This window comes from Orcinus orca, chromosome 15 (genome assembly GCF_937001465.1).
Source record: "Orcinus orca chromosome 15, mOrcOrc1.1, whole genome shotgun sequence".
In the NCBI taxonomy this organism is placed as follows: domain Eukaryota; kingdom Metazoa; phylum Chordata; class Mammalia; order Artiodactyla; family Delphinidae; genus Orcinus; species Orcinus orca.
The window spans coordinates 64,889,158-64,901,854 of NC_064573.1; the positions used below are offsets into that span (position 1 = coordinate 64,889,158).

At 43.5% G+C, this 12,697-nt stretch overlaps 1 protein-coding gene across 1 annotated transcript in view; it reads right to left on the reverse strand.

Moving 5' to 3' along the window:
• Window positions 1–12,137, reverse strand: part of LOC101270222 (sodium/glucose cotransporter 1-like) — a 62,045-nt gene extending 49,908 nt beyond the window's left edge. The window contains 3 exon segments of the mRNA XM_012535249.1: window positions 7,454–7,525; window positions 12,023–12,050; window positions 12,052–12,137. Coding sequence (XP_012390703.1) covers window positions 7,454–7,525; window positions 12,023–12,050; window positions 12,052–12,137 — 186 coding nt within the window.
• Between the last annotated feature and the right edge of the window lie 560 nt (window positions 12,138–12,697).

Here is a 12,697-nt window from a genome sequence, read left to right on the forward strand (position 1 = left end):
GTTTTAAGCAGTCAGGTGACGTGGTCTGACCCTTCAGCTGCTTTGTTGAGGTTGGACGTGGAGGAGCACAAGTGGAAGGAGGGCGCCGAGAGAAGAGGCTACTACAATCAATCCAGGTGAGGGTGACGGCAGCATGGGCCTGGAGGCACTGATGCGAAGGGGTTGGATTTCAAATCTGTTTTTTAAATCGAGTCCCAGGACTTCCTGATGGATTGGAAGTTGGGGTGAGAGAGAATAGAGTCTAACACTACTCCACGGGGTGTCAACCCGAGCAGCTAGAAGGATGGAGTTGCCGTTCAGGGACAGGGAAGACGGCAGGAGTAGAAGATGTGCAGAATGCATGTTCCATGTGCAAGACCTGACAGACCTTTCTAGTCAGGTGTCAAACGGGCAGCGGGATGCACAAGACTGGAGTTGAGGGAGAGAGCTGGGACTTGCTACCATTCTAGCAAGTTGTCTTTAATGCCACGTCGCCAGGCGTGTGAGTGTAACTGGAAAGGAGACACCAGGGTCTGGCCCTGGGGAGGTCCAGCATTCAGCAGCCAGGGAGATGGGAAAGAACCAGCCAGGGGGACCTCGAACGAGTGGCTGGTGAAGCAGCAGGAATGGAGGAGAGCCAGGCGGCAACGTGGGGTGGGAGGGAGGACTGAATTTCAGTTTCACCACCGCCAAGCTAGGTAAGAGGAGGCCTGAGCACCGACCACATGAATAAGCCACATGGAGGGCCCAGACAAGAGCAATTCATACCCATCGGATATCTGCTGACTGAATAAAAGTATAAAAGAAAGAAAGTTGAAGTGGCAAAATTACTTTTATTTCCATTTTCTTTATCAATACCATAATACAGTTTGTTCACTAAGCAATAATTCTAATAGCGTAAAAAGAAGTCACATCCAGGATTGGTTCAAGATGGAGGAGTAGAAGGACGTGTGCTCACTCCCTCTTGCAAGAGCACTGGAATCACAACTAACTGCTGAACAATCATCGACAGGAAGACACGGGAACTCACCAAAAAAGATACCCCATATCCAAAGACAAAGGAGAAGCTGCAATGAGGCGGTAGGAGGGGTGCAATCATGATAAAATCAAATCCCATAACCGCTGGGTGGGTGACTCACAAACTAGAGAACAATTATACCACAGAAGCCCGCCCACTGGAGTGAAGGTTCTGAGCCCCACGTCAGGCTTCCCAACCTAGGGGTCTGGCAACGGGAAGAGGAATTCCCAGAGAATCAGACTTTGAAGTCTAGCAGGATTTGATTGCAGAACTTTGACAGGACTGAGGGAAACAGAGACTCCACTCTTGGAGGACACACACAGAGTAGTGTGCACATCAAGACCCAGGGGGAAGGAGCCGTGACCCCACAGGAGACTGAACCAGACCTACCTGCTAGTGTTGGAGGGTCTCCTGCAGAGGCAGGGGCAGGCTGTGGCTTACCCTGGAGACAAGGACACTGGCAGCATAAGTTCTGGGAAGTACTCCTTGGCATGAGCCCTCTTGGAGTCCACCATTAGCCCCACCAAAGAGTCTGTAGCCTCCAGTGCTGGGTTGCCACAGGCCAAACAACCACCAGGGAGGGAACTCAGCCCCACCCATCAGCAGACAAGCAGATTAAAGTTTTACTGAGCTCTGCCCACCAGAGCAACACCCAGCTCTATCCACCACCAGTCCCTCCCATCAGGAAGCTTGCACAAGCCTCTTAGATAACCTCATCCACCAGAGGGCAGACAGCAGAAGCAAGATGAACTAAAATCCTGTAGCCTGTGGAACAAAAAACACATTCACAGAAAGACAGACAAAATGAAATGGCAGGGGATGATGTACCAGATGAAGGAACAAGATAAAACCCCAGAAAAACAATTAAGTGAAGTGGAGATAGGCAACCTTCCAGAAAAATAATTCAGAATAATGATAGTAAAGATGATCCAGGACCTCGGAAAAATAATGGAGGCAAAGATCGAGAAGATGCAAGAAAAGTTTAACAAAGACCTAGAAGAGGGCTTCCCTGGTGGCGCAGTGGATAAGAATCTGCCTGCCAATGCAGGGGAAACAGGTTCAGTCCCTGGTCTGGGAAGATCCCACGTGCCGCGGAACAACTAACCCTGTGTGCCACAACTACTGAGCCTGTGCTCTAGAGCCCATGAGCCACAACTACTGAAGCCCGCGTGCCTAGAGCGCATGCTCTGCAACAAGAGAAGCCACCATGATGAGAAGCCCGAGCACTGCGATGAAGAGTAGCTTCCGTTTGCTGCAACTAGAAAAAGCCCATGTGCAGCAACGAAGACCCAACGTAGCCATAAATAAATAAATAAAATTTTTTTAAATTAAAAAAACAATTCAAAGACCTAGAAGAATTAAAGAACAAACAACTAGAAGAATGAAAGAACAAACAAACAGAGATGAACAATATAATAAATGAAATGAAAAATACACTAGAAGGAATCAATAGCAGAATAACTGAGGCAGAAGAATGGATAAGTGACCTGGAAGACAGAATGGTGGAATTCACTACTGCAAAACATAATAAAGAAAAAAGAATGAAAAGAAATGAAGACAGCTTAAGAGACCTCTGGGACAACATTAAATGCAATAACATTTGCATTAGAGGGGTCCCAGAAGGAGAAGAGAGAGAGAAAGGATCTGAGAAAATATTTGAAGAGATTATAGTCAAAAACGTCCCTAACATAGGAAAGGAAAGAGCCACCCAAGTCCAGGAAGTGCAGACAGTCCCAGGCAGGATAAACCCAAGGAGAAACACACCAAGACACATAGTAATCAAATTGTCAAGAATTAAAGACAAAGAAAAATTATTAAAAGCAACAAGGGAAAAACAACAAATTACATACAAGGGAACTCCCATAAGGTTAACAGCTGATTTCTCAGCAGAAACTCTACAAATCAGAAGGGAGTGGCACGATATATTTAAAGTGATGAAAGGGAAGAAACTACAACCAAGATTATCTGGCAAGGATCTCATTCAGATTTGACAGAGAAATCAAAAGCTTTACAGACAAGCAAAAGCTAAGAGAATTCAGCACCACCAAACCAGCTCTACAACAAATGCTAAAAGAGCTTCTCTAAGTGGGAAACAAAAGAGAAGAAAAGGACCTACAAAAACAAACCCCAAACAATTAAGAAAATGGCAGTAGGAACATATATATTGATAATTACCTTAAATGTGAATGGATTAAATGTTCCAACCAAAAGACACAGGCTTGCTGAATGGATACAAAAACAAGACCCATATATATGCTGTCTACAAGAGACCCACTTCAGACCTAGGGACACATACAGACTATAAGTGAGGGGATGGAAAAAGATATGCCATGCAAATGGAAATCAAAAGAAAGCTGGAGTAGCAATACTCATATCAGATAAAATAGACTTTAAAATAAAGAATGTTACAAGAGACAAGGAAGGAAATTACATAATGATCAAGGGATCAATCCAAGAAGATAACATAACAATTATAAATATATATGCTCCCAACATAGGAGCACCTCAATACATAAGGCAAATGCAAATGCTAACAGCTATCAAAGAGGAAATTGACAGTAACACAATAATAGTGGGGGACTTTAACACCTCACTTACACCAATGGACAGATCATCCAGACAGAAGATTAATAAGGAAACACAAGCTTTAAAATGACACAATAGACCAGATAGATTTAATTGATATTTATAGGACATTCCATCCCCAAAAAGCAGATTACACTTTCTTCTCAAGTGCACATGGAACATTCTCCAGGATAGATCACATCTTGGGTCACAAATCAAGCCTCAGTAAACTTAAGAAAACTGAAGTCATATCAAGCATCTTTTCTGACCACAACGCTATGAGATTAGAAATCAATTACAGGGAAAAAAACATAAAAAACACAAACACATGGAGGCTTAACAATACGTTACTAAATAAGCAAGAGATCACTGAAGAAATCAAAGAGGAAATCAAAAAATACCTAGAGACAAATGACAACGAAAACACTACAATCTAAAACCTATGGAATGCAGCAAAAGCAGTTCTAAGAGGGAAGTTTATATCAATACAATCCTATCTCAAGAAACAAGGAAAATCTCAAATAAACAATCTAACCTTACATCTAAAGGAACTAGAGAAAGAAGAACAAACAAAACCCAAAGATAGTAGAAGGAAAGAAATCATAAAGATCAGAGTAGAAATAAATGAAATAGAAACAAAGAAAACAACAGCAAAGATCAATAAAACTACAAGCTGGTTCTTTGAGAAGATAAACAAAATTGATAAACCTTTAGCGGGACTCATCAAGAAAAAGAGGGAGAGGACTCAAATCAATAAAATTAGAAATGAAAAAGGAGAAGTTACAATGGACATTGCAGAAATACAAAGCATCCTAAGAGACTATGACAAGCAACTCTATGCCAATAAAATGGACAACCTGGAAGAAATGGACAAATTCTTAGAAAGGTATAACCTTCCAAGACTGAACCAGGATGAAATAGAAAATATGAACAGACCAATCACAAGAAATGAAATTGAAACTGTGATTAAAAATCTTCCAACAAACAAAAGTCCAGGACCAGATGGCTTCACAGGTGAATTCTATCAAACATTTAGAGAAGAGCTAACACTCATCCTTCTCAAACTCTTCCAAAAAATTGCAGAGGAAGGAGCACTCCCAAACTCATTCTACAAGGCCACCATCACCCTGATACCAAAACCAGACAGAGATACTACAAAGAAAAAGAAAATTACAGACCAATATCACTGATGAATATAGATGCAAAAATCCTCAACAAAATACTAGCAAACAGAATCCAACAACACATTAAAAGGATCATATACCATGATCAAGTAGGATTTATCTCAGGGATGCAAGGATTCTTCAATATATGCAAATCAATCAATGTGATACACCATATTAACAAATTGAAGAAAAAAAACCATATGATCATTCTCAATAGATGCAGAAAAAGCTTTTGACAAAATTCAACACGGATTTATGATAAAACCTCTCCAAAATGTGGGTACAGAGGGAACCTACCTCAACATAATAAAGGCCATATACGACAAACCCATAGCAAACGTCATTCTCAATGGTGAAAAACTGAAAGCATTTCCTCTAAGATCAGGAACAAGACAAGGATGTCCAGTCTCACCACTATTATTCAACATAGTTTTGAAAGTCCTAGCCATGGCAATCAGAGAAGAAAAAGAAATAAAAGGAATCCAAATTGGAAAAGAAGAAATAAAATTGTCACTGTTTGCTGATGACATGATACTATACATAGAAAATCCTAAAGATGCTACTAGAAAACTACTAGAGCTAATCGATGAATCTGGTAAAGTTGCAGGACACAAAATTAATGCACAGAAATCTCTTGCATTCCTATACACAAACGATGAAAGCTCAGAAAGAGAAATTAAGGAAACAATCCCATTCACCATTGCAACAAAAAGAATAAAATACCTAGGAATAAACCTACCTAAGGAGGTAAAAGACCTGTACTCAGAAAACTATAAGTCACTGACGAAAGAAATTAAAGATGACACAAGCAGATGGAGAGATATACCATGTTTGTACATTGGAAGAATCAATACTGTGAAAATGACTATACTACCCAAAGCAGTCTACAGATTCAATGCAATCCCTATCAAATTACCAACGGCATTTTTTACAAAACTAGAACAAAAAATCTTAAAATTTGTATGGAGACACAAAAGACCCTGAATAGCCAAAGCAATCTTGAGGGGAAAAAATGGAGCTGGAGGAATCAGACTCTCTGACTTCAGACTATACTACAAAGCTACAGTAATCAAGACAATATGGTACCAGCACAAAACCAGAAATATAGATCAATGGAACAGGATAGAAAGCCCAGAGATAAACCCATGAACCTATGGTCAACTAATCTATGACAAAGGAGGCAAGGATATACAATGGAGAAAAGAAAAGTCTCTTCAATAAGTGGTGCTGGGAAAACTGGACAGCTACATGTAAAAGAATGAAATTAGAACACTAACACCATGCACAAAAATAAACTCAAAATGGATTAAAGACCTAAAAGGAAGACCGGACACTATAAAACAGAGGAAAACATAGGAAGAACACTCTTTGACATAAATCACAGCAAGATCTTTTTTGACCCACCTCCTAGAGTAATGGAAATAAAAACAAAAATAAACTAATGGGACCTAATGAAACTTAAAAGCTTTTGCACAGCAAAGGAAACTATAAACAAGACAAAAAGACAACTCTCAGAATGGGAGAAAATATTTGCAAATGAATCAACAAAAGATTAATCTCCAAAATATATAAACAGCTCATGCAGCTCAATATTAAAACAAAACAACCCAATCAAAAAATGGGCAGAAGACCTAAATAGACATTTCTCCAAAGAAGACATACAGATGGCCAAGAGGCAAATGAAAAGCTGCTTAACATCACTAATTATTGGAGAAGTGCAAATCAAAACTACAATGAGATATCACCTCACACTGGTTAGAATGGGCATCATCAGAAAATCTACGAACAACAAATTCTGGAGAGGGTGTGGAGAAAAGGAAACCCTCTTGCATTGTTGGTGGGAATGTAAATTGATACAGCCACTATGGAGAACAGTATGAAGGTTCTTTAAAAAAACTAAAAATAGAATTACCATATGACCCAGCAATCCCACTACTGGGCATATACCCAGAGAAAACCATAATTCAAAAAGACACATGCACCCCAATGTTCATTGCAGCCCTATTTACAGTAGCCAGGTCATGGAAGAAACCTAAATGCCCATCGACAGATGACTGGATAAAGAAGATGTGGTACATATATACAATGGAACTCAGCCATAAAAAGGGTCATTTGTAGAGACGTGGATGGACCTAGAGACTGTCATACAGAGTGAAGTAAGTCAGAAAGAGAAAAACAAATATCGTATATTAACGCATATATGTGGAATCTAGAAAAATGGTACAGATGAACTGGTTTGCAAGGCAGAAATAGAGACACAGATGTAGAGAACAAACGTATGGACACCAAGGAGGGAGAGCGGGCGAAGGGTGGTGGTGGTGGGATGAATTGGGAGATTGGGATTGACATATTATACACCAACATGTATAAAATAGATAACTAATAAGAACCTGCTGAATAAAAATAAATAAATAAATAAAACCAAAAAACCAAAAAAAGAAGTCACATCCGACTCCCACTCTACACTGTGTGCTTCCAGAGGGCAGGACTCACTATGTTCTATCTGTGTCCCAGAACCTAGAACAATACCTTGTACTACCAGACACCTAGTAATGGTTACTGAACTACACTGAGCTGAATGGAAGAGTTAAGGGAAGTACTAATGAAATGACTTTCCTGATTTAGCAATTTCAAATTATTTGGGGGTAAAAGACATCCAAATTAAAGTAATAAATGAATCCACATGCAGCCCCCACACTGGACTGCACATGCAAGGCACACTCACCTGCCACCATGCTAGATTTCAGCCAGCCAGGAAGAAGTCTTCTACTGTCCCACGACTGCTTGACAATACAGCCTTAAAAAAAGGGGTGGTGTTGGGGGGAATCCAAGAAACCAAACTGCTTCAAAGACACAGGTCTCACAAACAGATGACCTTCACTTATGGGTAAATGTCCTTTGCAGAGATCCCATTTCCCCTTCATTCTTTTTAGGAACAGAGGTCTCTACCTGCTGAGTTAGAGGAGGGCCCACGGTCTCTCCCAGCTATGAGATCACATGGGCCTGTCCATTTCTCTACACTAGTGTGAAAATAATATTGCTGTATTTTTTCCCCCAATAGTTAACCAGTGCATGGTTCCCAGCAGAGTCTTGGAGATGAGTGGTTCAGCGAATGTATCAATTGACTGGGAATGGCAAAGCTGAACACCAGCCTAGCTTCTTCCGGGAGAGCAGTCACGTTGCCAAGACTATGATGTCCTCCCAACGCACCCAAGGGCTCTCTCCTCAGGTCCCCAGCTCTGATTCCCAGACTCCAGTACGGTCAAAAGATATTCCTGGGGATTTCCTGGATTGCCTAGGACTACCAGGACCCACGGATGACCACTGGTTGACAAAAAAGTGTTTCTGTGGGAGACGTGAACTTATTACCACCATCTGGGGTATCTGCCTTATAATGGAGTCCTTTCACATCATAAAGCTTTAAACCAAAGAACAACTCTAAATCAGACACATTAAGTTAGTCTCATTTCATCCATTCACTAAATATTTATCAAGAGCCCATTATGTTCAGAGCTGACCTTTCTTAAGGAAGGTATCAGCGGTATGTAGGGAGAGGTGCATTAGAACTTTTAAAAGGAATTTACAAAATGTTCTAAGATGAATAAAATCACTCTGTCTTCCCATTAAAGAAAGAACCAGACAGGAAGAGAGGAGGTCCTGGGAAGAGGGTGGTTATGCACATGTCCCTGCCTCCTCCTTCCTCCCTGCTCTTTCTGGAATAATCCACCAACCACAGCAGCCAGGCTGCTGGGGCAGAAGGTGCATCCAACACTTTCTCAAAGATCTTGGGGCTGAGACTGATAACAGAGGAAACAAACAAACAAAAGTGTAAGGTTTTTTCCCCTTTAACATCCTGCAGGAGCCAAGGCACCAGCAACAAAGAACAAGATTTCCTTGTGGGGGCTCAGCGGTCAGAAGCTGATGAAGGATTTCAGGAGTCCCATCTGTGCAAACGTGGGCAATTCTGTTCAGTGAGAAAAGGGTGGTTTGCTTAAGAACCAAAAGAAAATAAAGCTAGACTCCTTTATCACATTATATGCAAAAGGAAATCCCAGATGTTCTGGACATTTAAATTTCTTTTTAGCTTGCAGGATCTTAGTTCCCTGACCAGGGATTGAACCCGGGCCCTCAGCAGTGAAAGCACGGAGTCCTAACCACTGGACTATGAGGGAATTCCCTAAATATTTTTTAAAACCTATAAAATATTAGAAAAAATTTTAGAATAGTATTTGTACAATGTTGGAGTGGGTAAAAACTTTCCTAAGCAAGCCAGGAAATCTAGATGCAAAGGAAAAGAGAGACAGTAGACTTCTTCAAAGTGAAAACAAATCAGATGACAGAGAGACAACAGTAACAGAGTCTAGACCAGTGGTTCTCGACCAGGGGTGATTTTTGCCCCACTCCTCCAAGGGACATGTGGCAATGTCTGGAGACAGTTTTGGCTGTGAAGGGGCATGGCTTGGGGATACTTCTAAGCATCCTATAATACACAGGACAGACCTCCCACAACAAGGAATTATCTGGTCCCAAATGTCAGTAGTGCTGAGGTTGAGAACAACTGCTCTAGAAAATGAGAGTTTAGGAAAAACATATTGGCGACTCAAATGACAGACAAGGTGATAAAAGCAAAGTCGAACAACTCAATTCATAAATGGGCACATAAACTGGCTATTCAACAGAAGAGGAAGATCAAAGGACAACAGGCTCACAAGAATATGGTCAATCTCATAGGAGGCTGAGTCTGGAAAGCACAAATCAAAGCTGCAGTAACATACCACTACTCACTCATCACCCTGGGACCCCCCACAAAAATTAAATTAGTAGTAACAAACCAGGCTGGTGAAGGCCTGGGGAAAGAATGTGCTCATATGCTGCTTGTGAGAAATGTAAATCTCAACAAGCTTTGGGGATTGCCATTTAGTGATATCTGCTAAAATTTCAAGTAAACACACCCTTCCAACCCAGAACTTCCAATTTCGGGAATCCATGCTACACAGCTTAAAAGCACCAACACATTAAAAACAACAGCAGCAACAAAGACCCAATGCAGCCAAAAATTAACAAACAAATAAATAAATATATTTTTTAAAAATCTTATTAAAAAACAACAACCTGGCAGCAATCTAAGTATCAATGAGTAGGGAAGAGCTGAATCACACACGTGTTTGACTATTGTGTATCTAATAGAAACATGAGCTAGGACTTCCCTGGTGGTGCGTCTGCCAATGCAGGGGACATGGGTTTGAGACCCGGTCCAGGAAGATTCCACATGCTGCGGAGCAACTAAGCCCGTGCACCACAACTACTGACCCTGAGCTCCAGAGCCCGCAAGCCACAACTACTGAGCCTGTGTGCCACAACTACTGAAGCCCACATGCCTAGAGCCTGTGTTCTGCAACGAGAAGCCACTGAAATGAGAAGCCTGTGCACTGCAACAAAGAGTAGCCCCTGCTCGCCACAACTAGAGAAAAGCCCGGGTGCAGCAATGAGGACCCAATGCAGCCAAAAATAAACAAATAAATAAATAAATTTATTTATTTAAAACAAAAAACCATGAGCTAGATCTCTATCTATAGACCTGAAGGACTCCACATCATGTAGTAACGGAAAAACGCAAACTGCAGGGTAATGTGTATCATACGATCACATTTTTTGTAAAGACAAAAACGCAAAACCTTTACCTATGTGTCTGTGTAAGCACTGAGAAGGGAGGAGGGACACACAGGCCCTGGGTACCTCAGAGGGATGGGAATGGCTGAGGGAGGAACCATAACTCCGCTAGACAGTTATGCATCTCCTCACTTCTTACAGTGAGCATGTGATTAAAAACAATATACGAGTTTTAAAAAGGACAAAAGGAAAAATAACAATACAAAGAAGGAAAAAGATCAAAGCATTCTGGATAACAGCACATGTTTTATGGCTCCTAGAAGAACAGAAGGAACAGTAGGTTTCCTTTGGAAGCGGCCGGATGGCTTACGGGTCCTCAGACCTTGGCCACACCTAGGCCCCAACTAGACCCGGAAGAAGGTTGGGTGAGGGCTTCCTAATTCAGTGAGAGCAGCTGGGGGAAGGATCCCAAAGTGCCCACTACTCAGAGCCCGGCCTGGGCCACCTAGAAGGACGTTTCTCATAACTGAGACCAATTTGAAAAAAATCGTTTGTTTGAATGATCTGGATAAATATCAATACCTCCGACTTCTTTTCAGTTGGGAGAGATACGAAATTCTCTTAAGAGGATGGAGACCATATTTCCATTACTCTATCTGCCCACTCACAGCATGGTAAGCACTCAAAAGACTGTCCAGTGATCTTGCTTTGAAGGACCAGATTCTGCACAGTAAGATCCTGCTTGTGACCTGGTGAAGCGCCCGAAGTAAAGGTCACATGGGCATGAAAGCCTCAGCTGGGTGGGGGCAGCCCGCAATGAACTCTCCCACTAGCTAGCGAATGGTGCGCTGTCACCAGATACTCTTGCTTACGAAGCAGGCCGAGGAGAGGCTTCTGACCGTTAACAGCTTAGCCGAGGGGCGATACCATGACACAGGCCAAAGCCTTTCTACCTGCCCTCGGGCTTTTCACTGCCTGGCCCTGGGGAGTATAGTTACGAGACACCTTTGTGAGTGCCTACAGGTTAAGTGCTAGCGGGCAGATGGTAGTAAAGGAGACCCAGTCGCCACCCTACTAAGAGAACCTTATACTAGAGTAGAATATATAAGCGCCCAATTCAAATTCGAAGTGAACACTTAGGGCCCTAAATTACATGTGACCTTTGAGGTCTTGTTTGCTGGGCAGTGGTTACGCTCATGCGTCAGATCAGGCAGCTCTAGGTTCGAATCTGCACTCCATCATTCCCTTGTGGTTACTTGACCTCTTTGAACCTGTTTCCTCATCTGTAATCCACAGCCTGGTTGTGAAAATGTGACACACTTAAAGCACTCAGCACAGACCAGGCACTTTAGCGCCGAAGGATGGGTAATTGTCACTATTGCCACCACCATCACGACGATCGATCAGAACAACGACCCCATATTACACACGGCTTGGGTTCCAGGCGGTGGGCACCTGGCAGCCTGACCTGTTTATTTGTGGGGTGGGGAGGGAAGATGGGCTTGGACGTGCCCTTACTCTCGGTAGGGAGCAGGTGGCGCAGGGAGGGTGGAGAGGTCCCGGCTGAGGGCTGTGCAGGGGCGGGAACGAGAGGGATGTGAGGTGGGGATCAGGTGACAGGCAGGTGAGGATCGAACCCATCTGGTGTCCAGGCCTACCCCCTCAGCCCCCGGGCCCCACGTACCCACAGCGCGATGCCCAGGACCAACACCGTACAAAACTATCACCAGGACGTCCAGGGCACTACTGGCGGTGAAGACATGAGCAGTCCAGGCGAAGCCATACCACGGGAAGCCCATGGCGGCGCGCCCGGGCGGGCGAGCGCCGCGCGCTTCCGGGAAGCGGCAATGGCCTCCGTGGGGCTCCAGGGGCGCGGCCGCGGGGAACCCTGGGAACAGCCCCGGGGCAGCCTGGGAGCTCCGGGCAGGCCTTGCGCGGCCCAGTTCCCGCATTCGGGGCTCCGCTGCACAAAGGCCGCCGCCATCACTGCCAGTCCCGGCACAACGCCGTCCGTTTGGCGGTCGGAATCGCTTTGCCCTGGACGGAGAGCTGGTCGCGGCGTGGGTCTGGGTCGAGGCTACCGGGGCAGCACCCGTGTCTTTACGAACGAACCACATGAAACCTGAGGCGGAAGAAACCAGCAATACCCCTCCTGTCTTTATTTGTCATTTCGAAATTTTGTGCATTGTGGGTTTGGGGCATTGATTTGGATTTAGTAAACTATTGCATTCGAATATCATGTATCCCGAGTCCTGAGTTTCCTTGGTGCCCTCTCCCCTTAAATTTTGCGCCAAGGAAAGTGCCTCGCTTGCCTCACCCTAATCATGGCCCTGGTTGGACCAACTGGTTACAGAGGCTC